Genomic DNA, 26,205 nt, shown 5'->3' with positions numbered 1-26,205 from the left:
GCTTTTGCTTTTTTTTTTTTTTTTTTTTTTTGGGAGGTTTTTTCGTGCGTAATTCTCCTCCCAAAAAAAAAAAGTAAAAATAAATATAGTTAAGGGTTTTTTTGGAACATCAATGCCCACAAGGAGAAACCATATCAGAGTTTGGGTTTCCTGTGGTGGGCAGGGATTTTTTCCTCCACCTCCAGATCCAGATAAATAATGAGGTTGATAAGTAGAAATAAATGAGATTTACATGAAGAGTCGTGTTGCTTCGTTTATTTTCTGCCTTAAGTGTTTTTCGAATCCAAATCACTAAATAAATTGTTGGGTTTCCTGTGGTGGGCAATAACGAATATTTGTCATTCACCTTCAGAAAAATTAATAATTTTTTCAATTCACTGTTAATAGTTAAAGTTTTAAGTCGTGTTTCTTCGTTTATTTTCGATTTTAAATGTTTTTTCGAGCAGTAAATACTGAACGATTCAACAAAATTTCATTAAATCAGGGTTTGGGATTCCTGTGTTGGAAGAGGATACAAGATGGCGATGGCTCAAAGAGTCCTGTCGATATGGTGTGTCTTCATTCTCTTCTTGATTTTCCTCGTTATTCGCCTTGATCGCCAAACAACCTGGTTCTGGTTCATCGTATTCATCCCATTCTTCGTGTTTGACTTTGTATTACTGTGCTACATCACCGTTCGTTTTGTACAACAATTAAAAAATGGTTTCGACGACACAGACTCGACTTTAAAAAGGAAGTTGTGGTTTTTCTTTCTTATCTCGACGAAGATGACTTTTCTCTTTGTTCTTAGTGCTAAGCTAGAGGGAATGGTAACAGCTTCGTATTATTATGTGTTTATTCCTCTCTGGGTCTTTCTGATCGGAGTGGCTTCTGATGCAACGTCCAGGGTCTGTGCGAGTGTTCATGCAACGTAAGTTTCGATGCAAAACAGTAATAGAGTCTGAATGACACCTAATCGTCCTGTTGATGGGAGATTGGCCAATTATGAGATGTGGTATCACAATTTAAGAAGTTCGTCGTGAAATGTGACACAAAAGTAACAGTGGAAAATTCCCAGAACGACAACATCAATTTGAAATATGAATAGACGTCATTTCGATATGTGAAGATAAGCTTACCATAGCTACCAAGCTTCATGAAACCAATTGCTCAATCGATGTTCAAGTTTGTCTTTCTTGTTGTGGACCCTTCATCAACTGTTGATATGGTAGAGTATATGATATCTAGCATATAGCTGGGAAATATTGAAGACTCTTTTTGGAAATCATGATAAAAACATGAAATATGATGACAGCACAGCACAATTTGCACTTGCATGCTGTCGTAAAACATAATGCCATTGGCATACGAGAGTTAAACACTTTATATAATGCAAAAAGACCTTGAACTTTGAGTTAGAGGCAAGAGGTCTTTAGTTGATTAGTTGCACAATATTAAAATAAATGAATAAGATAGTTTTATTTAATAAAAAATTAACATTATTATTATAATCATCATCGGTTATACTTGTTTTACCCTGATTATCAGGCCCTTATTCGAGCAGCCTTATCCATCCATTTATCCATCCATCCGTCCGTCTGTCCATTCATCCATCCATCCATCCATTTATCTATTCATCTATCCATTTATACAATAATCCATCTGCCCAACCACTTTTCCATCTATCCACTCAATATGATATAAAATACTTCTAAAAATAAAATGAATAACCAAAAAAACTGAGATATGCAAGAGTTAGACAAGTAATGTAGTGGATATTAGAGACCTATAGCATCAAGTTTACTACTAACCACTGCGGAACAAATGCGGAAAAACACTCAGCATCAACAACATTCAATATGGTGGCTCTTCCAGCAACAACTTCCATATGATGCCTTACTAAATGTCAAAAAGCTTGACGGAAAACACCTGACATCAAACTGCAGCTTGAGGTTTGCACTACCGAGCAAGAACGTCGTCTTAAAGGTCTCTTTATCCAAAGGTGTGGAGGCTAAAGCCTGAATCCCTACATGCCAGCAGTCCCTTATGACTCTTATTTTTCAATTGACATGGTTTTCTTTGTTATTCACAAGGCTTTATTTTTGTTATAACCCTCATTATAAATGCAAGATCAATATATAGTTAGTTATTAACTCGGTTAATAACTATATATAGACTTTGCATTTATAATGAGCAACATTTGATAGGAAACCTTCTCAATTGAGAAATAAAATACTTAATTCCCTCGAACACGGCAATAAGCCTATACATCCCTCTGGCCTGTGACCCTGTGGCTTTAAGGATGTATATGGCTTATTGCCGATGTTTGAGGTAATTAACTCTTACACACAGATTGAAAGACAATTAAATTCAATAAACATGATGGATAAATTACATAAACTAGCAACTTGAGTACCATGAAGGTTTTTCTGTCCAAGAATTAACACAATTTTGAGACTGTTCAATCTGTCATCCAATCTCATCTACAAACTTCCAAAACCTTCCCCACCTTTAGCGTATTTTCCCATTAAAAAATGTTGAGGAATATTATGAGAAGTACAAATGATGTAGCAATGAGAGCACTGACCTCTTACCAAGCGGACCCAGGTTAATATCAAATTTTAATCTTAATTTTAAATTTAATTGCTGGACTTGGTGTCATAGTAGAGTTTCTTGTTGGTTGTCTCCTGTGCTTCAAGGGATTTCTAGTTCTTTTGGACATTCTGGTTTTCCTCCCTACACAAAACGTAACTCCTAAATTCTTTCCTGGATCTTGGATCATAGGTCATGGGTTTGCTATTAAAAAGCTATCCTAGTAAAACAAGAATGACTTATCGAATTGGTGAGTTGCACTAGTGACGTAATTTCGTGTCATGTGGAATGTTCATCAGCTGAATCGCAAGTTTCAATAGAATTCTTTCTGGCTGACAGCACATGGTGGTCAGTGTTTGTCCACCATGTTGAGCAGATAATGGGATTCAAAAACTTTTATCAGCTTAAAGAAACCCAGCAATACTATCAGGGATAGGATAAGGATAGTACAATATTTTTTTGCCAGTCATTAAAAGTCATGTGACTATGTCCTGCGAAAGGCCTATTCTAAAGGGAATGGAAGTGATTGATTAGTGAAAACAAATTATACATAATCTTTTCCATTGTGCCGACTACATGTCAAGTTTTCTTGAATATCATTTTTGTTAAATAATTATTAAATAAAAGAAATGATGCCTTTTTCATGATGATTTTCCATTTTAAACCACATTTCATTCCTTTGAGTATTAATTAATAATTGGTAACAGTGAACAATCTGCACCCTATGGTAAATGGTCGGTAACTCCAACTTGAAAAACTTGAAAGAGGGTCCTGAAGGGGTAAAATGGGAGCTGGGATTTGCCTTTTTTGGGCTGGGAAAATGAGATTTTATGCACTGGGAATGGGATTCAAAAAATGAACAAGAAACGATCAAAAAATGTGAATAGAATTGAGATTTGAGCAAAACAGCCTGGGGCTATGAGATTTGTTCATATTTCTGAAGAGTGACAAAAGTATTCCTTGGGTTGCCTGTAGTTTCTTGGCACCAGATCCAACATGGAGGTCGAAAGTGGTGGCGACTTCGAACAATGGTTGTGCTTAAAACTAAAGCATTTAGGACTCGATGAAGAGGTCTTTGGCAGCTATGTTACTGGAGTTCTTGACGAGGAAGACTCTAACGATGACGATCGCCAGGAAGCGTTGGTTGGGATCCTAGACGGAATGACGGTAATTAAACTTAACGCTACCGAACGTCTAAGATTAATTACATCAACTTCTTTTCTCTAGAAATGTTGCTAAAACTATTAATAATTTAAGATATGGAACTCACAATCATAACTTTGATTATTTCTTAAATATTTCAAAGGAATGGTTCACGTATTAATGTCGGTAAAAACTAGCTTTCATATTTTGTCTGTCAAAGGTTTTTTCTTAATTGCTTAATTTTGTGCACGTGGGATTTGTGAGAGGTTTGAGTCATCTTAAATAGATTTTTTCGACAATAAAGATCACTAATTTTGGGTTTTTAACTTTGTAAGATCCTTGATTTTTCCTGTTGTACTTTAAATTTTTGGTGTCAACCAATTTTGGGCCATTTCATTTTTGACCGCCCTCCCCCCCTCCCCTCTCGTTCGCAATTACTTAAACGCGGAACCAGGTTTATGATCACTGAATGAGCACATGACAAAGAAAATAATTTTAAAAATGTAACAACCATGAGTAAGATTTGCAGGTTGGTAACTCGATACTGTGTTTTCGCAAGGCATTTATTTTACTTTTGAGATTGTTTTGTATCGTTGTATTGCTTGTTGTGGATCATTGTTGATCGTTCTGTTGTTACATTTCAGGAAGCACCAGTTGAAGAAGTTTCTGATGAAATCCTGTCACGGTGGAAAATATCAAGAGCTGATGTTATAAAGAAAAGACAGCTTGATAAAGGTAACTTTATTTAAAAGAACTAATATTGTAATCAAAGTAGGATATACTGAAACAAACTGATCTAAGTCAGGGCATGGCTAACTCACATATCAAACCCTGAAACAACCTCTGGGCTGATCTAAGTCAGGGCATGGCTAACTCACAAATCAAACCCTGACACAACCTCTGGGCTGATCATCAAAGTCGGGAAATGGCTACACTGTAACTCTCAGATCAAACCCTGAAACAACCTCAATTCTGGGCTGATGTAAGTCAGGGCATGGCAAACTCTCAGATCAAACCCTGAAACAACTTCTGGGCTGATCATCTAAGTCAGGGCATGGCTAACTCACAGATCAAACCCTGACACAACCTCTGGGCTGATCATCTAAGTCAGGGCACGGCTAACTCACAGATCGAACCCTGAAACAACCTCTGGGCTGATCATATAAGTCAGGGCATGGCTAACTCACAGATCAAACCCTGAAACAACCTCTGGGCTGATCTAAGTCAGGGCACGGCTAACTCACAGATCAAACCCTGAAACAACCTCTGGGCTGATCTAATTCAGGGCACAGCTAACTCTCAGATCAAACCCTGAAACAACCTCTGGGCTGATCATATAAGTCAGGGCATGGCTAACTCACAGATCAAACCCTGAAACAACCTCTGGGCTGATCTAAGTCAGGGCACGGCTAACTCACAGATCAAACCCTGAAACAACCTCTGGGCTGATCTAAGTCAGGGCACGGCTAACTCACAGATTGAACCCTGAAACAACCTCTAGGCTGATCTAAGTCAGGGCATGACTAACTCACAGATCAAACCCTGAAACAACTTTTGGGCTGATCTAAGTCAGGGCATGGCTAACTCACATATCAAACCCTGACACAACCTCTGGGCTGATGTAAGTCAGGGCATGGCTAACTCACAGATCAAACCCTGACACAACCTCTGGGCTGATCATCTAAGTCAGGGCACGGCTAACTCACAGATCAAAACCTGAAACAACCTCTGGGCTGATCATATAAGTCAGGGCATGGCTAACTCACAGATCAAACCCTGAAACAACCTCTGGGCTGATCTAAGTCAGGGCATGGCTAACTCACAGATCAAACTCTGAAACAACCTCTTGCTGATCATCTAATTAAGTCATCTACGGTAGATTCTTTTACATTACTATAATACTCTATAAATGACTATTTTCATTGTAAACAGAACAAGAAGCTGCCGATAAGAGAAACAAGCTTGCCCAAATAATGGAGAAACAGGCATCCACTCTATCAACTGCCAAACCAGCCAAGCAAGTAGACGCTGAACTCAAAAGAAAGCTGCTGAATGAGTATGGCCATCAGTCTGAAGAAGAAAATTAATATCCTTGAATATTTTGTATAATTTTTGAATTTCATTTCTTTTTAAAATAGTTATTGCCAAAGTGCCGCAATGGAAATACTTTTCATTTGGGTGCCCCCCTGTGCACACACCAGGGTTGTCAATAAAATTTTTGGTAGGAGGTTATGAAATTGAAATAGGCGGCTGTGACACACAAACAATGGGGCCAGAATTGGCTGAGTAGACGGCTGAATTAGCAAGAGTAGACGGTGGAATCTGCTGGTTGCTGGCTTCTATTGACATCACTGCACACACACACACACTGCCACTGCATTCAAATAAAACATACCACACACAACTCACATGTTGATTTTTTGATAAGGAAGGAAAATAAACCAGAAAATGCCCCCCCCCCCCCCAACCCCAACCCCCCACCCCCCTGCACATCACTGCTGTACTCATTTGAAAGATAAAATATAGATAATATGTTTTTGTCTTTGCGTCATGATACAGGGTCACTCTCAAGTCTCACTCCCTGCACCCAGACTCTACTATTTTTGTAGAAGTACCTACAACCCACTCCACTTTAATTCAATTCAATTCTATATCCACTGATTACAGCCCTTCTCAATCAAACACACGAAATCGTGAAAAAAAATTAGAGACATAATAGAGTTTTGGTTGACTACCAATCAAAACGTTTCCCAGCATTGTCGGAAAGCACAAAGCTTTTAAGGGCACATGCCTATAAAATGTCATGGAAATGCATTTATTGACATCCACTTAAACCTACTTCGTCACGATGGCAAATTGTATGATTTCACACATGCGATTGAGAAGTGCTGTAATAAAAAAATTTTGAATACAAAGTAAATTACATAGATATACAGCTTGAGTAAAACGAAAAGAGAAAAGAGTTTATTGTGAACAACTCTCAAAGTAGCTTGAGCTTTCAAGTTGGGAGTCATAGTCAACTCAGATGTGGATTTTCGTAGAGGGAGAAAAACTAGGGAACCTGCAAAAAAAATTTCTTTGTTAAAAGAACTAGGATTAGGCAAAGCAAAAAATTTAGTGTGTTTCCTGTTGCGCAACCAACCCTAATTTTCTTGCCGATTTTTTCCAACCCTAATCTTTTTTTTCATTTCCAAATGCACCACAGGGTTCCCAGTAAGCTTATTTCCACTGTTGTATCAGTAAAAAAAACCGACCTACCGACCCCAATTATTTTTCTCATGCAACAGGAAACACACTTTTTTTTTTTGGCCTTATCAAATAAATCAACGAGCTAATCAAAAGGGGCATATCCTTGGAAGCACAGGTGGCATAGCAGTGAGAGCGCTCGTCTCTTACCAATAAAACCTGTTTTCAAGTACTTTGGGGCTCCGTGTCGTATGTGAGTAGAGTTGTTTGTTGGTTCTCTCCTGTGTAGTATGTGAGTAGAGTTGTTTGTTGGTTCTCTCCTGTGTAGTATGTGAGTAGAGTTGTTTGTTGGTTCTCTCCTGTGTAGTATGTGAGTAGAGTTGTTTGTTGGTTCTCTCCTGTGTAGTATGTGAGTAGAGTTGTTTGTTGGTTCTCTCCTGTGCTTTACGGAGTTTTTCTCCGGGTTCTCTGGTTTTCCTTCCTCCGCAAAAAGCAACTTATAAATTCCAATTGGAATTTCAGCAGTTGAAGAGATGCTGCTAAATCCTATTACATTTTTCGTTTTTATTTTTTATTTATTAAGTATGATAAAGTGATCCTTAACAATTCTCAATTCTGACAGCGAAGATGAAGTTGAAACACTTGAAGCACGTGTCCCACCTCGACTAACTGGCAACGAACAAGGTATTTATTTTACAACTAAACTAATAATGAAGGAAGTGGTGTTAGGGTGAACAAAGCTGATGAACAAGAAAAGTCGAGATTTAAAAAAAATTTCATGGTTCCATGTTTGGAAATGACAACGGAAAAGCTCTTTGTAGTTAAATGGTTCTCTTAGTTTCTTATGCTTGACATCCCACCAAATACACAGAAATTCCATGGCTTAGTTAACTAAAAGAATGTACCCTTCTCAAAAAGAACTTGGAAATACAAAAGAAATCACCCTTCTTCTTGATGGAATTTCTCTCATTTGTATTGTATTTCAATGTAAGCTCTCGTCCAAGACAATTTTGATATTGGAGTTACCACCAGTAAAACTGCATTCAAAATCAAATTAAAAAAGAACTTATGAAATAGCCTTTGAAAAACACTCCAGAAAAATAATGCGGAGGGGGTGGGGGGGGGGGGAGAGTAGAGAGAAACAGATATTGAGATATTATAGTTGTAATTAAGTACACAGTATCTGCCACGCTGTAAACTTATCATGTCTAGATAAATATTATCATTATCATTATTAAGGGTCCATTTGGGAGGGAAGAATGGATTGATGGAACAAAGGAAAGAAATAAGAAATAAAAGGAGAGAGAGAAAGATAAATGGATGGAAGGAGGAATGAGAATAAATGGATCATGGGTACATTGTGGCATGGATTGCATGTGCTCTTATGGTACTGTCTTCTCACCCCGGGGGGGGGGGGGTACTCCCCTATATTTGCTATACGGGTATGTGCCGCCCTATAGGGTATGGTTTTTCGGCTTTTGGGTCTGGGGTAGGGTATCATTTTTTGACATTTTGTCTGGGATAGGGTGTCGTTTTAGTCTGGGATAGGGTAAATGATTTGGTCGTTTTTGTCTGGCGAATATGCCACGCTTTCTGCCGACACAAAAACAATAAAAATGTTAGTAAATATTGATTGCAATCGATTGTAAAACCATATTTTCCGTCTTTTAGTCTGGGGTAGGGTGTACAATTCTTAGTTATAGTCTGGGGTAGGGTATGTAAAATCAAAATTTTAGGTTTGGGATAGGGTCAGGGTTTTGAGGTCCTGGCGGCACACCCCTACCCAAGTTGGGGTGGTAGTGCCCCCCCCCCCCCCCAGGCTTCTCACCAATGTGTAGCTCATGCCTACAGTCACAGGTTCAATTCCTGGCTGAGCCATATATGTGAGTTGAGGGTTGTGGGTTGTAAAATAATATAAAATGTAGTGGTAGTGCATGTGGAGGGAACCTCACGAAAGAGCCCCATACGAGGAGTGATGTTTGTAAAAATTTTTTATACAGTGTGTTAATGCGATAGTAGCAGCAATTTTTATAAATTTCAAATAATAAAAGCAAATAGCATAAATAAATTGTTAAGATATACTTTACTAAATAAAATGAATTCCACTTCCCAGCTTCACTACACTGGAATTCTATGAGCTTCAGTCATAGTTGTGTATTTTTACTAATAAATATTAATGATCCTTCAGATCTCTTTAAAAATACCAATTCTCAAGCTGTTCAAGAGAAAGAAAGAGAAAAACGTGAGAAAGAAAAAAAGGAAAGTGAACAGAAAAAACAGCAAATCAAGGACGCCAAAGAAAAACAGAAGCAAAAAAATGACGACAGAAAAGAGAAAGAGAAAAAGAGGACTCAAAAAGGAGAAAGACGAAGATGACAGGATCAGTAAAGTAATTATTAATAAATAACAAAGTATAAAACTAGGGATGCTTTACTGCTTTATCGAAGGAAGTGAAGTCTGGCAGATCTGAGTAGTCTTAGGGTGCTTACCATTTACCAGGAAAAACCAGAAATTCCAGTTGGAAAACAAATGGCATGCGTCATTCTGATAGGGATTTTTGTTCGACTTTATGAGTTTCTTTAATAGCACCGAAACTACAAAATATGACAAATCAATGTGTCTTTTTGTCTTTTTGTCGAAAATATCCATGTATTATTGTAGAATGACTGACTAGCCTTCGTTCGTGCAATCATATAGTCTGCAAATAACTATTATCTTATTAATCTTAATTTTTTTCTAATCACTTCAAATCTGGAAAGAAAAATAGGGTGTCCCGAGCTCGTTTTCGAGATAATCAGCATTTAATGGAAGCCTACGCACGAGCTTTTGAAGTAAAAATTGCGCTACCGGAAGTGATTAGAAAAAAATTAAGATTAATAAGATAATAGTTATTTGCAGACTATATGATTGCACGAACGAAGGCTAGTCAATCCTTCTACAATAGTACATGGATATTTTCGACAAAAAGACAGAGAGATACATTGATTTGTCATATTTTGTAGTTTCAGTGCTCTTAAAAAATCACATAAAGTCGCGAACAAATAACCCTACAAAAATCTATTTTTTTACGTGTTCCTGATTTAAACTTTTCCTAAAATGTTGATATAACCTAGATTTATAGGAGTTTTTTCGAATGAGCTATCAAAAAATACAGAGTCCCGTGCAAAATTTGAGGGTTTTGCCCTGTTGAAGCTCAAAACGCGTATGGTTCTTCAATAAAATCTTGTAGATTTTTCAGCGGTTTTTGAGCGCGCGCACGTTGGGCTCAAATCGAACGTTTAAAAGTAGGCAGCCACCTTAAGGTAATCCACTTTTCCCGCTCTTTTCGGTACTTCCGGTAGACGCGCGTACCATATTTCGAAAGTCAAAGTTTCCCGCTCTTTTCTTACCATTAGCGAATGAATTTCCAACCGGATGGATTGGTTTAAATGGTAAGCATCCTTAGTTTAAGTACAAAATAAAAAGAAATGAACCCCCTTTGAAATCTGCTCCAAAAAAATTCTAGTTCCCATCCAATTCATCCCTAATTTTAAGATATGCTCCTCCGTCCTGGATGTGGAATTTTGAAGTTTACAGTGCTGAGTTACTCTGGGTATTTCTCTTGGGTCAGTGTTGAATTATTTTTGAGACCATCCTATTTACATTTATGAAAATTTATTTTTTTGTGCATGATATGTGTGTCATGTTTGCACCAATCAAAACAATGGAAAATACACACTGTTCAAGCCGATTGCTCGAATGGACAAGCCATTTGAGTGTCTGATTGTGAAAGCCATTTAAGTGCAAGAAAGCCATTTAAATGCTTTTGAAAGTAGGACATTTTTGTGGCAGAATGAGAAGGCATAATAATTAAACCTTTATCACATTAGCAAGACATTTTGAAAAATTGGTCTTAGGGATTGTTTTGTTTTTTGTTTTTTTTTTGTCAGTTAGAATTCGCTTGCTGTCCCATATCATAAATCTGACCCCCTCTCGTTTAAAAAATGGCCCATCGTTCCTTTCTGGTCTGTGCAGCTCGGATTCTTTCGAATTTTTTTCTTGAATTTTTTGATGACCCCCCCTCCCTTCAAATCATACCACCCCTCACCCCTTCCCCGGTAAAAAAAGGTTCCCTCATTAGAAAATAATAAGTTGACATTTAAATTTGTCATTTCGATATTCTCAAAATTGAGAGGTTTTGTAGAGATTGCTCCTAATCTAGCGAGTTATCGAAATCATTAATTCTATTTTCTCAAAACAGATATTTAAAAATGTCACGCTAATGTGTTGAAGGATTATCTTAAAGTCCAGACAAAAAAACTAATAGAGTGTGTGCAACTAACCATCTGACTCAAAATCCCTTGAGATATAAATAACAATGAAACAGCCGCCATGTTGGTTGATCTAACAAGAGAAGCTAATGAGGAATGCTTTGTTATCGTCGACCAAGATGGCGGTTATGACGTAATAGTTCCCTTGATAGTTCCCTGCGCCATCTTGAAAGTTAACCGAGCCTGTACATCGAAACAAGGACCTTGCATTAGTAGGGACTTTTTTTAACACCTTAGGCAATAAACCAATTTCCAATTTTACGCTAAAGTAAAGACTGCACAAGTTCAACAATACGAACACTTTGAAACTTGACGGACCTTGACTGGAACACGTGAATATTCTATGCAAAATCGAGGCTAACCCTGTGTAAATGAAATGACTCTGTAATCAAGAAACACAGCGTTATTCTTATGATTTCAAGATGGCTGACAAGGAACCTTGAAGGGGACTATTGATTTGAATAGCCTGAAAGACAATTAAAGTTAATTAAGTTTGTTGTTATACCTATGTAGCAAGAGAATATGTTTTCTGGGGTAGCTACATGTAAGAGAATATTCTCATGTAGTTACCCCAGGAAACATTTCGGAATTAGTTGTAGAAAGTTTGCAAATTTTGCACAACTTGAGTTGCAGAAATAATATAATACAAGATGATATGGAGATGATGATATTAATATTTGCATTCTATTGGGTACATTTCATTATTGATTACACTACTTGTGCCCTGACTAAGATTTGGCAATAGACCGTTTTCTCAAGGTTGCATGCGCATCCAAATTTAAGGAACTTGACGGGCCACGATACCAGAACACGAGTATTATCATGCATTGCTATGAAAAAATATTCGATATGAATTCATAAAATCGATTATTCTCCTCTTTTACTATAAAACTGTCTTCTCAATTGTAATGAATTTGCGTTTTTCAGTTTTGTGGCCCGTCAAGATTAGATGTGCACGTAACTCGAGAAAACGGTCTATAGACCTTTTGCACCATCATGTGACATTGGCTCTGAATCAGAGGATGTAAAGTCTTAGACTCTTCCACAGTCTCTCGTTCGTCCGTTCCGTCTCCACGCTTAGAGACTGTAACGGTACAATGACCGAAAGGACTTATGGGTCCCGAAAACTTGGACCCGGCGTGCTTTGGGAACCAAAATACTCGTCCACAGTCTCTCTTGTTTCAATATTTTCAAGATGGCGGCGAAAACAAGAGGGACTGTAGACGAGTATTTTGGTTCCCAACGCAAGCCGGGTCCAAGTTTTCGGGACCCATAAGTCCTTTCGGATATTGTACCGTTACAGTCTCTAGGCGTGGAGACGGAACGGACGAGAGAGAGACTGTGGAAGAGTCTAGTAAGGTCTTGGATATTTTAAAATATGTTTATATTTCTCTCAAGTTCCAATCCCCATCTCCTTCTCTCTGTGACCAATGCTCACAAGTGTGATCCCCAATTGCTTGCATTTTTCGTACATTTCTTTCTCTGTTTGTGTATCCATTGCACTGGTAGCTTCATCAATTATAGCAATGACAGGCTTATGGTAGAACAGACGAGCAAACGCCAGCCTTTGCATCTCACCTGGGGTTAACATATCTTCCCAGTTGCCTTCGAAATTCTCGTAAAGCCCTCCTACGCGACGGCACACGGCAGTAAGACCAACATCTTCAAGAATGCTCAGAATTTTCTCATCCTCCATCTGACATTTCTCTGTATATCTCTGCTGTATTGGTTTCCCATATGGATAGATAACTTGCTGTTTGAGTGAACCATCAGACAACAAAGATCTTTGCGATAATATAATAATATTACTGGGATGAAATGAGAGATTTCTGACAACCGTTACAGAAACTGGCTTCCACAAGTTACTCATCACTCTTAACAAAGAACTCTTCCCACAACCGGTCTTCCCAGTAATTAAGATGTTTTGCCCGGCAATTATGTTAAGATTTAGATCTCTCACGAGAAGCTCGGACGACTTGGGCGCTGCATACGAAACCGCCTCAAGTTGATAGATACAACCAGACCGCAACACATCCAAAGATTCAGAGCAAGAATTGGTATCTTTGTCAACATGATTCTTTTCCTTTTTCATCAAGGTTTCTATTAACTCTCCTATCCTACGAGTAAAACCTGCTTTCTTTGATACAAGATAGGACAGATCAATCAACTTTTTATAACAGCGAATCAAATAAATTGACACAAACGAATTTTTGCTTATTGCAGCACTAAGAGCCGTTGGTGTCAAGCCATCATATTTTCCAGCAAAAAGAGCAATAGCGATGATTATGTAACTGAAAATGTAACCGAAATAATGAAAGCAATTGACGGAGAAGTTGAGGAAGAATTGATAGTTGAGCAACATTAGTTGGACATTTATTAAGTTTCGGAGTCTTTCGTTTGTCTCTTTTTCTTCAACCGTTCCTAACCCATAGAGGGCCAGAGCCTCTGAGTTCACTAGTACCTATTAAGACAACAAAAAATAGAGCTATGACGTAACATGCACCTGCACTATTGTGCATTCTGAAGAGTGGGAGGGACGTCTGATTTTATATACTCTAGCTTTCTATAGAGGTTTTGCAACACCACGTGACGGCAGCCATGTTAAATGGCAGGAGCAATACAGTCGTTTTACGTAAGAAAGGATTCAATTCGATTCCCGAGAGCAGAGTGATTTTATTGTTCTGCCATCTAACCACAGGAAGCCCAAGCAGTATTATGGGATGGCCACGTGATGGTGCAAAACCTTTATATTGTTGGGCTTAATGTTTTCCCATTTCAGACCCCGTGTCATTTTCTTTGCAATAATATTTTTTGTTTGAGTTGTATCCATATTCATGTGTCCTCTCGTTTGCAACTGTTAAACAAAGAATTGCTTACTATCAATCACGTGACTTTTTGGAATTGACTGGGGGGCAAACAAGCGGTTGACTGGGGGGCAACTAGCGGATGCTAAGTCAAAACATATCAAAATAAGTCCTCAAACTATTGTATTTGACTATTTTCACGACATCAAACCAGAAAACAAGAGACCAAAACAATCTCCAGGATTCTACAAGCCATCAAAAAAGAACTATTACCGGAAGACCGCAAGGCTGACACCAATCTTTAAAAAGGACGATGATACTGACTGTGGTAACTATCGGCCCGTCTCTTTACTTAGTGTCCCGAGTAAGATCTTGGAAAGTGAGGTTAACGACAGACTGGTGCAGCATGTCTTTAAGAACAATAATCTAATCTCAGAAAGGCAATGGGCATATCGTGCTGGATATTCAACAGAACTGTTGTTGGTTCATTTGACGGAGATGTGGAGAAAGGCCGTAGACTCGGGTAAGGTCGTGGCAGTAGCCTTTATCGATTTCAAAAAGGCGTTCGATAGCGTTTCGCACGACATCTTGGGGCGTAAATTGGAAAATAATTTCGGCATCAAAGGTGGCCTATTAGAGTGGATGAAGAGTTATCTAGAAGGAAGACAGCAATTTACTGTGTTGAATGGAGTTACATCTGAACTGCTGCCAGTGTCTACCGGAATTCCTCAAGGATCCGTGTTAGGTCCACCACTCTTTACACTATTTGCTAACGATTTACCATCTGTTGTTGTCTCAGGATCGTCGTATATGTATGCAGATGACACAACAATTTTCTGTATCGGCGAATCTGCAGATATTGCTGTCTCTCATCTCAATAAAGCCTTACGAGAAGTTTATAGCTGGTGCTTGGTCAACCGTTTAACACCACATCCAGGAAAAAGCGAAGTGATGATAATTAGCAGGAAGACCATTACTGGACCGTTAGCTCCTGTGCTTCTGGGCAACTCAGTTTTACGATACGTTTCAGAAACGCGTCTTCTGGGTATGACTGTGGACGACAAGCTTAGTTGGGTACCACATGCGTTGGAACTAAAGAAGAACTTTGTCAACAAATTAGAACTGCTAAAACGTTCAAGATTTCTACCTAAGGATATCTTACGGAACTTCTACTTTAGAGTAATTTTGCCCTCTGTAAAATATGGCTTAGTTTTATGGGGTTCGTGCTGTAATTCAGAAATTTTCAATTCCATTGAGAGATTACATTGTAGGGCAGCTAGGATTATCTTCAATTTACCCAAAGATATGGCGTCATCTGATGTACTTGCATTTGACAAATGGACAACAATTAAGTTAGATTATAAATTAGAAATATTTAAGATTTTTCATAAAGCAAGCAATCGTAGTCTACCAGAATCTTTATCAGAAAGTATTTTTATAAAGCGCAATAGTAAATATTCTTTACGCGGAAATGAAACTCTCGCAATTCCAAGGTTTGAAAGCAGATTTTTAAAGGACTCATTGGTGTATCGAGGCTCAGTTCTATGGAATCTAATAATTTGTAATATTGATAAGGTAACACATTCAAATTTTAAGGACATCAAAGTACAGCTCAGTGCCAAGGACTATTTTATAAATTTCAATTTTGACTCTACTGCCTCGACGTCTCGCTTTAGAAAAAAGGACTTTGTATATATGTAACATTATTTTATTATGGAGTGAATGTAACTGCGCGGGCTGTTGGACTCGCTATGGGTGGCGGGTGCTGTTCAGATGAGGTGAATGCCTATTGACACGGTGTTCACCGCATTTGTCTGTGTTTTCTGCCCCTGGCGGGTCTAATAGCTTGCGCAGTTTGTGTATGTGAATGTGTGTGAGAATTATATATAAGATATTTAAAGTTATCTAAGTTAATTAGCTATTTTTACAGATTCATACTTATATTATATTTTATTTATTTAATTTATTTTATGCACGACCCCACAAGCTTTTAGCTTTAAATTTTATCGTGTTTAAATAAAGGTATTCTATTCTATTCTATTCTAAGTGACGTCTATTGATAGCAACCTATTAATGATACTCTAGAGAATGACATGTCTGAAATAGGAAAGCATTACGCCCGAGGTAACAAGTCCAATCAGAATTTCGCGCGCCTCTCACTCATTCTTAGTTAACGGGACCAAGTCGACTTAAAATAGATTGAAAAATGAAGTATGCTGGAACGACTCGAAAATAGCCTTATATTAATGTATACTATCTAAAAATGCATTTTTCAAAATTGTTCATCTATATCTACAAAAGAAAAAAAGTTGCATCTGTTTTCATACAACCTTCTTGTCTCTTAGGAGAAGGAAAGTTTTCTAACCCCTGGTTTTAAATATACAAGTCCAAGGTAGTGTTTTCGTTAATTTTGGTTTCATTTTATTGTTTTATTTGTAACTCTATGATGTCAGTAACAGAAAACAATATACAACAGCTTGAACTCCTCTTAAAAATGGGAAAAAATCACAAATGCTGTTGAAAATTTCTTGTACGATTTACAGATAATTGAATGTCCTTCCATATTTTTTCCCTAATCTCAACTTCCAGAGGAGTTAAGATTCAATCTCGATGAGTAATTTTGTCTAAAACGTCAATAATTCAAATAAAAGTAGGATGGTTTTGATCAGACGCTATAATAAAGTAGAGGCTTGAATTGTATCTTGGTAACGTAAATGACCCCTGACGTAACGTAAACGACATATGCTCGTATGCACACATATGGATTTCAAACTGCGTTCATTATGAAAAAACGCACGACTCTAGAAGATTATAAGATGTAATAAACAGCTGTTTGACTATTAAACTAACTTACATGTTTCCTATTTTAAGTAACGTAAATGACCATATGATCAATAGCAAAACGCAACAGGTTTACTTGAGAAGAACACTTGATTATGTTAACATGAATTACTTTTGTAATGACTTCTATGATTTATATTCCCCCTAAAAACGATATTTGTTATTAAATTGTAACAAACGACCTCATATAATATAAACGTTTTAAGGAAGACGGAAGCGTGTCTCGATGAGTTCAAGTGTTGCAGAGGACAGACGGTAGGACTTGCGAGTCTTGCCGATCTGTGTGGGTTGCTCTATAACACATATTATAGAAGCTCTTGGGACCCACAGTACATCTTCTCGGGTTGGCCATCGAAAACTTAATGCTTGGGGGTTCTTTCCACTCCTTGTCATGAAGGTTAACAACAGCTCGCCGTCATTTGCATCCACTTCCTGCACTTTGCCAATGTACCATTCTCCGTCATATGAGGCTGCAACAAAATCATCGATCTTCACCACAAGCTCGTTGTGAACACTTGACGTGCTAGGCTGTCGTAGAATGGCTGCTTTCCAAGAACACTGGCTGTCTTGAGGATTCGCTAAACAGCTATCGCAGTAGCAAGAAGTGGTTCTGGTGATAAGATAAAAAAAAAGATAGTGATCTATTAATGTGCGACATCAAATGGTCCCGTTAACTAAGAATGAGTGCTCTGTATATGGAGCCCAGGGGGTTACTCCAATATATTGAAGGGCTGGGATGGTCGTCGGTAATTTCGAAAATGACCCGAGTCCTTTCCAGTTGGGCGTGGCAACTACTAATCATTTTTATCTCTTAAAAAGTACTAATATTATCTATGATCTAAGTGAAAGAAGTCAGATAATGACTTGAAAATAAATATCAGTCCTGATTTACAACTGACTGTCATCATATAATCTCAGGTATCTTATTGCCTCAAAAACACCCTAAGAGGTACTGGCTTACTCTCTGGTAGTCCTTTTAGATTTTTGACACCCTAAGAGGTACCAAACTGCAGATCTGGAACCCGAAAAAGGTACGATGAGTATTCCCGTCCGTTTCCAATCGGGATTCCCACTCCCCGGATATGGAGTTGGACTCAAGGGGGGAGAACTCAAGTATGATGTGTGAGATAGCCGTGCCCTTACTTAGAATAGTTCAGAGGTTGTTTTAGGGTTTGATAAAATATGAAGGATGATATGAAAGATTTGTTAATACTCTACTGTTTCGGGTACTCTTTTTGCTCTGTGTTACCTTCAATAGCATGTAATATATTTTTTAGTATTCACTATTTTCCATACATCGGTTCACTGGTCAATCACAAAGCGCTCAAGCCACGCGCCAAGGTACTTTCAAAGGATTGTTTAAATTTGAACCTTGCAACCTCGACTGAATGCTTTGTATTTGAGGCCACCAAATGACAAAAATAACTTTGCTAATGACCTTTTCATAAGAGCGACGCAATAATTAATGAGTTATATATTTTTCAGTTGAAATAGCGGGCATGTTTTTCACAGTTCAATTTTTGCAAGCTTCATGATGGCACCTAAGATTTGCATTGACGTCTTGCAACGTCACTGTTTCTGATCAGATTCGTACCCAGTCACTTCTCTTGTCTTACTAATCTCACGCTGTGGTTGATGGGAAGAATTTAGTGAGTTCGCGGTGCATCAAGGGAAGGAAAGAAGAGAAAAGCAAAGCTCCTTCCCAAAAGCCGTCGCGCGCACATTTAAAAAAGCGTGAGTGCAGTGACGACTGGATACGGTCTGGTTTTATCGGCGTCACTTCTTATAATCTTCATTATGACGACAAGTATAAAGATTCAAAAAACGTAGATTTAAAATTTTCGTTACTTTCTGACTAAAGTTTACGCTAAATGAAAGCTGAGGATGATGGCTCAACGTTTCTGACACTATATTTTCCGATTATGATAAAATCAATGGCGTCCACAGGGAGCCCGGCTTGGTGATGCTAAATCGGTAAAACGATCACGTTTCATATGTTGATGACATTACGTAATAATCGTAACTCAATACACCCCTATTACAAACGGTCACTACGTAATAGAACTTGTAATGCAATAGTGTTAGATGCCCCGTAAGACGCGTGCGTTACGTATTTGAATTTATCACGGTATTAAGTTACGCGTTACAAACACTGGTATTCTATTACGTAGTGACCGTTTGTAATAGGGGTGTATTGAGTTACGATTATTATGTATTGTCATCAACATATGAAACGTGATCGTTTTACCGATTTAGCATTACCAAGCCGGGCTCCCTGTGTGGCGTCTGAGAGCTGATAAAAATTTAACTCTCTGCTGAGCGTCATCTAGTCAGCGGTCTATCATTTTAACACTTTTCCGAATTTTTCTATGTTTTTGCTTTTCTTTTTCAAAATTATGAAACTTGCATAAATCACGCCTCTTATAATGCGCTAAATAACGGCGTTACCGACAAAAGTTTAGGAAAAGCTTTGTTAGGTTTGAAAATCATGTACGGGCAAACTGATAACCCAGTGTAATTCAAGGTTTTTTTTATTTTCCAGATAGCATTTTCCTATATTATATCTACATATATTATTACATTTTTGTCTATTTACTGGGCGAGGTTCAATATACACTATGAACCGAACGGAGCACGAAAAAAAGGACCCAGAGCCTGCGTTTCTTCTGGCAAAAATTTAACTTCCGGTTGACCGGTTTTTCCTGTTTGTCTCCTGTTTGTCCACTTTCGTCATGGTATCGAGGCTTAGCCATCCAAGACGCCGCGTTGTTGCTTTGCAGTTCCTTTTGACTCAATTCAAACATGGCGACCACATTATCGTCACATTTACCCTCATTTTTACCAACTTTAACAGCTCTCAAAGCATATTTATTAATTCTCATAGTTTCTGTAATATCTCAATGTGCCTTTGGAAACAAGGACGGTGAGTTTGAGAACTTCTAAATGTTTTAAAAGTTTGAATTCCCGTCGACAGTAGGTAGTTCGTTCAGGGTATCGAATTAACGAACTGGTCATAATTCTCTCCTTTTTCCTCCACAGATTTTAAATTTGTGACTTGTGGAAGTGTTGTTAAGCTCGTAAATGTACAGCATAATGTTAGGCTACACTCTCATGAAGTTAGATATGGTTCTGGTAGTGGACAACAGGTTTGTGCAAATTATTTTCCACCTAAAACAACCTGCAAGTGTTATTCTTGCCTCATATTTTCTTATTTTCTTTCGTAAACTAACTCAAAAACTCTCTTAAATTTTAAACAATATATATAATCTTAAATTTTAAGTCAAGGTTTCTATGTAAGCTATTGAATTTTGCAAAGAAAATGATTTAAATTAGATGGAAGTAAAAAAATGAAATCTTGGAATACGATTTCGAAAGACATTGTGAAATAGCAGACTGTTTTTACGTAAAAATATTATCAAAACAAAAAAAACAGCTCTCAGAGTATCACATTCGATTCCTTTTATTTCTTTCGATATTCTTCTTTTCTTTATTTTATACTCAAAATTTTGTAAAGGAAAAGGTCTTGAGAAATTTTTTTGAATCTGTCATGTCATTAGCATATATGCAAATCATTTCTCGTGGCTTCACCTGATTTGCTGCTCAAAATATCGAAATTGTGGAAAACAGTTTTTCTCGTCTAATTCCCTCTCTTGCTTGTGACCATTTGTTTTACATGAAAATGTCTTGAAATTCCATATCGTCTATGTTAAATTGATTATTTTCTGATAGTAAATCTACACTGTAAGCTTCATGTTGTGGTTTGCTACAATTCTCTCATGCTCTCTCAGCATCTGACACGTTTACATCAGAGTATCTAACACGGAAAACTGTGAAAAAATACTTCTTGAATTTTTGCAATAATTAGCAATGTGAATATCGGGAAATATTTACACAGACACAAGTCTTCGAGGGGTGAGGTGAATATTCCCCGATATTCACTGGCCCTGAGGTGAATAACTGTTTTAGCATTTTTAACACAAGGGAATATATAATAAATAAGGATAATAATTTTTGTTTCATTTTTCAAATTTTATTTATCTTTGTAAGCGGCACAAATCAACGAATAGGCGTGCGCATAAGATGTAAATTGTGACCAATTAGCGTGCCGCATTTATTATATTCACTTGTGTAAAAATACTACTTGGGGATATTACAGTTCATTCACACACTACAACTATATTAAATATTCTAATGTTCCTAGACATTGTTGTTGATTTTTAAAGAAAGAAGAAAACCAGAGAACCTGGAGAAAAACCCTCCTGGCTAGGGAGAGAACAACTCTGTTCACATAGACTGGAACAAGCAATTTATCCCAGTACACAAGCAATATTTATCTAATACACTTTGCTCACTATACTTTTTAGTACTACAGACCAACTTAGTTTGGGCTTATTGTTTTCCCCCTTTCAGACCTCGTGTTTTTCTCTTGAGAATAAGATTCTTTGTTTGAGTCGTATCTGTATATTCAATGCGTCTTTCCATGTGTAACCATTAACGAAAAGAAATGATACTCTTGGGAACGTCACATTGTTTAAAGTGGGTAAACCTTGCACCAAGGCAAAGTACAGTACATGTACGTTCATTACTGCACATCATTTCAGTTGTAGTTGATTGAAGTTCCTAACACTAGCATTTTGTCTCCTTTAAATTTTACAGTCTGTTACTGGTGTAGACTCACCTGATGATGGCAATAGTTATTGGGTAATAAAAGGAAAAGTAGAAGATCCATGTAAACGAGGGTAAGACTATTATTTTCTTTGGTGCCATGCTTGTCACACCCAAAATGTATTTTACAGTATCAATTCTCTTCAACATTCATATTTGAGCTTTAAAAACTGACTTGCGCATGCCAGCCACAATCTCATGGGATGTGATCCCTCTACAGTGGTAATGAGATACTAGCTGAATTTTGTTTCAGCCAATCACAATGCTGACTCCCAGGCTACTGTAACCCTTGCATATTTTTCTGTTTTCTTCTGACTAAACTTGGTTTAATTTACACCTATTTTGAAAATCGTTGTTGCACCAAAAGCCTCAAACAACAAGCCAAGACCGCAGAGAACGCCGGTACTTTTAGCTGTAATTAGTTTATTCATGGTGCATTTTCATTTATTGACTTCACAAATTGCTCCAAGCAAGGCTGCTTGAGATGATAATTAGTGGAGAGCTATAGCCACTTGCATGAACCAAGAATAAATCAATTATAATTAAAAGTACAGTACCGACGTTCTCTTGGAGCCTTGGTTTGTTACTTGAGGCTCTTGGTGCAACAACGATTTTCAAAATAGGTGTATGTGCCTACAAGAAGCAGAAATATGAAAAGAAAGAATAAAAACAATTTTGCTTTAACTCCATGCTTGCTTCATTCTTTCAAGCTCCAAAAATGCTTAGCTTGTTCATTTCGTCCAATCATGCTTTGAACACCTCGTTCACAGCTCAAGTGGTAGAAATAACAGTTTAAAATGTATTCTCAACAGAACACCTATAAAATGTGGCTCTACCATTAGAATACAACACTTAGCGACTAAGCGCAACCTACATAGTCACCACTTCCAGTCTCCTATCTCTCACAATCAAGAAGTGAGTGCCTTTGGTGAGGATGGTGTTGGGGATGATTTAGATGAATGGTTACCTGTGTGTTCTACAAAGTACTGGGAGAGGAAGCAGATTGTAAGATTCAAGCATAGGGAAACCAACGTGTGAGTATACTCTACTTGTACACATATAGCGGTTTTCAATATTACATGTATGTGAACTTTGCTGATGCTCGCCTCAAACCGCTTTGGTCCAAGTTTGAGCCCCAGCTCAGACTGGATCATATGTGAGTTGAGTTTGTTTATTTAGTTGTTCTAACTCTTGCAAGGAGGGTTTTTCACAAGGTTCTCTAGTTTTCCTCTCTCCCTATGTGAATATCAACATGTGAGTTGAGTATTGTATGTTGTAAACATAGAATGTATAGTGTAGTGAACTTCCACAGAAGAGCCGTGTGTGGTAAGTGATGGTTGTAAAATATAAGTTCGTTAAATATATTATGGATTTACAGTTCCGCCCTGGAGAGGAGGTAAAAAATGTCATAGCCATGAGTGGTTTCCCTTTCTCAAATAGGCCCTGTTACTCGATTTTACTTGCAATACAATGCAATGTAATTGCATTCCAGCATAATTGTGTATTCAAGACCCCGAATGAGCTTTTTCTTTTCACAATATGACATAGCAAGCTGCAGTAAATAGCATCTATCCCACAATCTATAATGCAATCAAATGAACAATCCGAGCACAGTTAGATATCTCAGATATCTGATCTTATTGCAGGCCAAGAAAACTATGTTGCAAAAAAATTTGAGCACTTCTGACATCTCACCTGCAACTTTCAATGTCCTACTTTTATAAGCATTGCATTGCAGGTTACAGGAAAAAAATTCTTCATGTAAAAGGTTCTTTGGCCCAGTAGGGAGCCCAAGTAATGTCTGAGAATTTCTGTTGATCATTTTTGTTTTCATATCCAACAGATATCTGCACACAACAGGAGACCAGTTTGGAAGACCAATCAATGGGCAGAGAGAGATCAGTGGATACAGTTACCCTGAGACTGGCAATGAATGGAAGGCAATGGTAAGTACACTTGTACCTCTCAGAGCTTACGAAATCCTTGACCTATTCTTGGGGTGCATGTTATATCATAGCCACCATGTTGGGTTGACGATACCAAAGCATTCCTCATTAGCTTCTCTTGTTAGATCAACAAACATGGGGGCTGTTTCATTGCTATTTATAGACCATATGAAAAAGGCGTGTCCCTTGAGATACCTTAGTTCATCAGTTATAGGAGACAACAATGCTTTCATTAGAAAGAGTATATCAAAATTAGTGATCTTCCAAAATGTCAGTGTAGTAACAATAAATGATAAAAACCTACAGCTGTTCGAAATAGACCCTTTTTGAGTTCCAAATTACCACTGTGTTCCTTGAATACAGACTCATTTGCTCAGGCTAAGCCTCTATTTTGTGAAGAATATTCACGTGTTCCAGTCAAGGTCTGTCAAGTTTCAAAGTGTTCGTATTGTTGAACTTGTGCATTCTTTACTTTACTGTTATTTTTACTGGTATTTGCGAGTAATTAGGCACTGATTTGAGGCTTAGCCTGAGCAAATGAGTCTGTAATCAAGGAACACAGCGGTAATTTGAAAAAGTTTGCATGGTAAGCAAGAACCAAGGACCTATGAGCCTCACTATGATGTTTTTGGTACATTTCATGTCCTTTCATGGAAATGAGGCAAGAGTTCAACCACCTTTAGCACATCTTGTTTTAGCAGGAATGTATTTCTTCTCCCCTACATTTAATTCCTTTGACAATGACTTCAATATTCCATCCCACCATGGTTTCCATTCGCATTCTTTCGAGTGAAAACTATGACTTATGGAATCAGCCTAGTATAGTGTGGGATGATATGATTAATCTGCAATAGGACTACATGTCTGTCCAATTTGGAAATAATTGAATTCAAAAAACTCTTCTTGACTGCCAAATTGGACTTGGCCTATCGGCGTCTTCCAATTTTGTCAGTCCTCAGAATTTTTTCATCCAATTATTTTCAAATTGGACAGTATGTATTCCTTTACTAATGGATGAGCTAAATGTAATTTCCTCTCGATTTCAGGAGGGAATATACATCAAACCAGATTCAGATAACTAGAAATTCCGACGACCTCCTTTGACAAGATCACTGGATTTTCTGAATTCTTTAACAAACATATCACTTCTACAGCACCTTGGATCTTAGTGAAGCTATTTGCTCTCATTCTATAAGTGTCTTGAATATACCTCTCTGTCAAGATGCGTGATGTTGGTGTTCAAAAACGATTTTAAAATGGTTTCACTCCTTCACTGTAGATAAAATACCTTTCTAATCCAGAGTCTGGCTTATTTCTCTTAACTTGACCCAACAAAACATAAAACCAGGGGTGCTTACCATTTACCCGGAAAAACCAGAAATTCCTTTTGATAAACAAATGGTATGAATCATTCCGTTCGGAAAGTCTCTCTGTTTTCCGATTTAGGTAATCTACTTTTCCCGCTCTTTTTGTTTTTTTCGGTAGACGCGTGTATCATTTTTCGAAAGTCAAAGTTTCCCGCTCTTTTTGTTTCTTCCGGTAGACGCGTGTACCATTTTTCACAAGTCAAAGTTTCCCGCTCTTTTTGTTTCTTCCGGTAGACGCGTGTACCATTTTTCGAAAGTCAAAGTTTCCCGCTCTTTTCTTATTATTAGCGAATGCATATCCAAACCCAATGGATTGGTTTAAATGGTAAGCACCCCAGAAGATGACAGCGTTATCTTTTAAAAATAATGCTTTCGTAACATTTAGCAATTCTGGAATTCATTCTCAAAGAATATTACCAACAGGACATTCCAACTTGGGTATTTGATATCCTTTTGCTCTTGAATTTAACTTCTGGTGATTTGCTCTCAATATTTTATATAACTAGGAGCACTTGAAATATCTTTAATTTAGAATTTGTCTAACAATCATAGTATTTGTTACTCATATTAAAATATTGCCTTATTTTAATGGCTTTTGCTATTGGATGGTAACACATCCATCAAGAGTTCCGTGTTACTGCTCTAAGCGTAAAACGAGGCATTTTGGGGCAGTGTGATAAACCATTGGAAACCTTATAGTTGAAGGCGATTTCTAAAACCTTTGAAAAAAAGATTTTGCTTGAAGTGGGCTATTTTTTCAGAAAGTTATTAACCCGTTCCCCAACCAAAACAAAATTTAAAGTATTCCTTCGTTAACATAATTTTCAAAGTTTGAAATGTGTTCGTCCGGGTGAGTGTAGTCTTTAGGAAGACTGTTGTTGGTGGTGACTGACGTTTTGACAACCTGAACAGAAGTCATCTTCAGAGTCCAGTTATGCTCGCGCTCTTTAAAAAAGGCATAAGAAATTTTTGCGAGTGCTACAGAAATACAAGCGCGCATTTTTTGGCGCGAAACGCAAATGAAAATCATGCAAGAGGAACAAGTCGACCTCTCGAAATGTATGATAATTCTCATTACAAAGCTCCTGTTCTGGTAGCATGGCCCGTCAAGTTCCTTAACTTTGGATGCGCACGCAATCTTGAGAAAACGATCTACTTCCTTGTGACCGCTCTTTTGAGTGTCAGGCTACGTTTACACGTTTACAATTCTCCAAAGTGCATATAACCCCTGATTTAGAATTGTATTTTTATGCCCTTCGCTCGATTTCAGGCTTTCAAAACTTAGCAACTTATGTTTACTTAGCCTTTAGATTCTAAAGCGACTCGGTAAACTATCTCACTGGACCAGGCATCCCAGTCTATCCTGCCTCCA

At 37.7% G+C, this 26,205-nt stretch overlaps 2 protein-coding genes and 1 pseudogene across 2 annotated transcripts; 2 read left to right on the top strand and 1 right to left on the bottom strand.

The window, feature by feature from the left end:
• Positions 1 to 3,553: 3,553 nt before the first annotated feature.
• Positions 3,554 to 9,818, top strand: LOC116292310 (coiled-coil domain-containing protein 43). Its single transcript, XM_031699594.2, has 5 exons — positions 3,554 to 3,738; positions 4,359 to 4,449; positions 5,647 to 5,800; positions 7,514 to 7,584; positions 9,089 to 9,818. Exons 1-5 carry the CDS (start codon positions 3,568 to 3,570, stop codon positions 9,274 to 9,276), a joined length of 675 nt encoding a protein of 224 aa, XP_031555454.2. The 5' UTR covers positions 3,554 to 3,567; the 3' UTR covers positions 9,277 to 9,818.
• A 2,785-nt stretch (positions 9,819 to 12,603) lies between these two features.
• Positions 12,604 to 13,572, bottom strand: LOC116292305 (lysosomal cobalamin transporter ABCD4 pseudogene; annotated as a pseudogene).
• Positions 13,573 to 19,620: 6,048 nt separating this feature from the next.
• Positions 19,621 to 24,768, top strand: LOC116292299 (stromal cell-derived factor 2). The gene is made up of 6 exons (XM_031699582.1): positions 19,621 to 19,778; positions 19,895 to 20,001; positions 21,512 to 21,594; positions 22,333 to 22,554; positions 23,364 to 23,466; positions 24,513 to 24,768. The coding sequence occupies exons 1-6, from the start codon at positions 19,658 to 19,660 to the stop codon at positions 24,546 to 24,548; spliced, it is 672 nt and encodes a 223-aa protein (XP_031555442.1). The 5' UTR covers positions 19,621 to 19,657; the 3' UTR covers positions 24,549 to 24,768.
• The last annotated feature ends 1,437 nt before the right edge of the window (positions 24,769 to 26,205 follow it).

This window comes from Actinia tenebrosa, unplaced genomic scaffold, assembly GCF_029948245.1.
Source record: "Actinia tenebrosa isolate PJP-AT-01 unplaced genomic scaffold, QUT_ActTen_1.0 PGA_scaffold13__45_contigs__length_12533684, whole genome shotgun sequence".
Classification (NCBI taxonomy): Eukaryota; Metazoa; Cnidaria; class Anthozoa; order Actiniaria; family Actiniidae; genus Actinia; species Actinia tenebrosa.
Note: the sequence above shows the minus strand (reverse complement) of the source record. Positions and strands in the feature narration are given on the sequence as shown.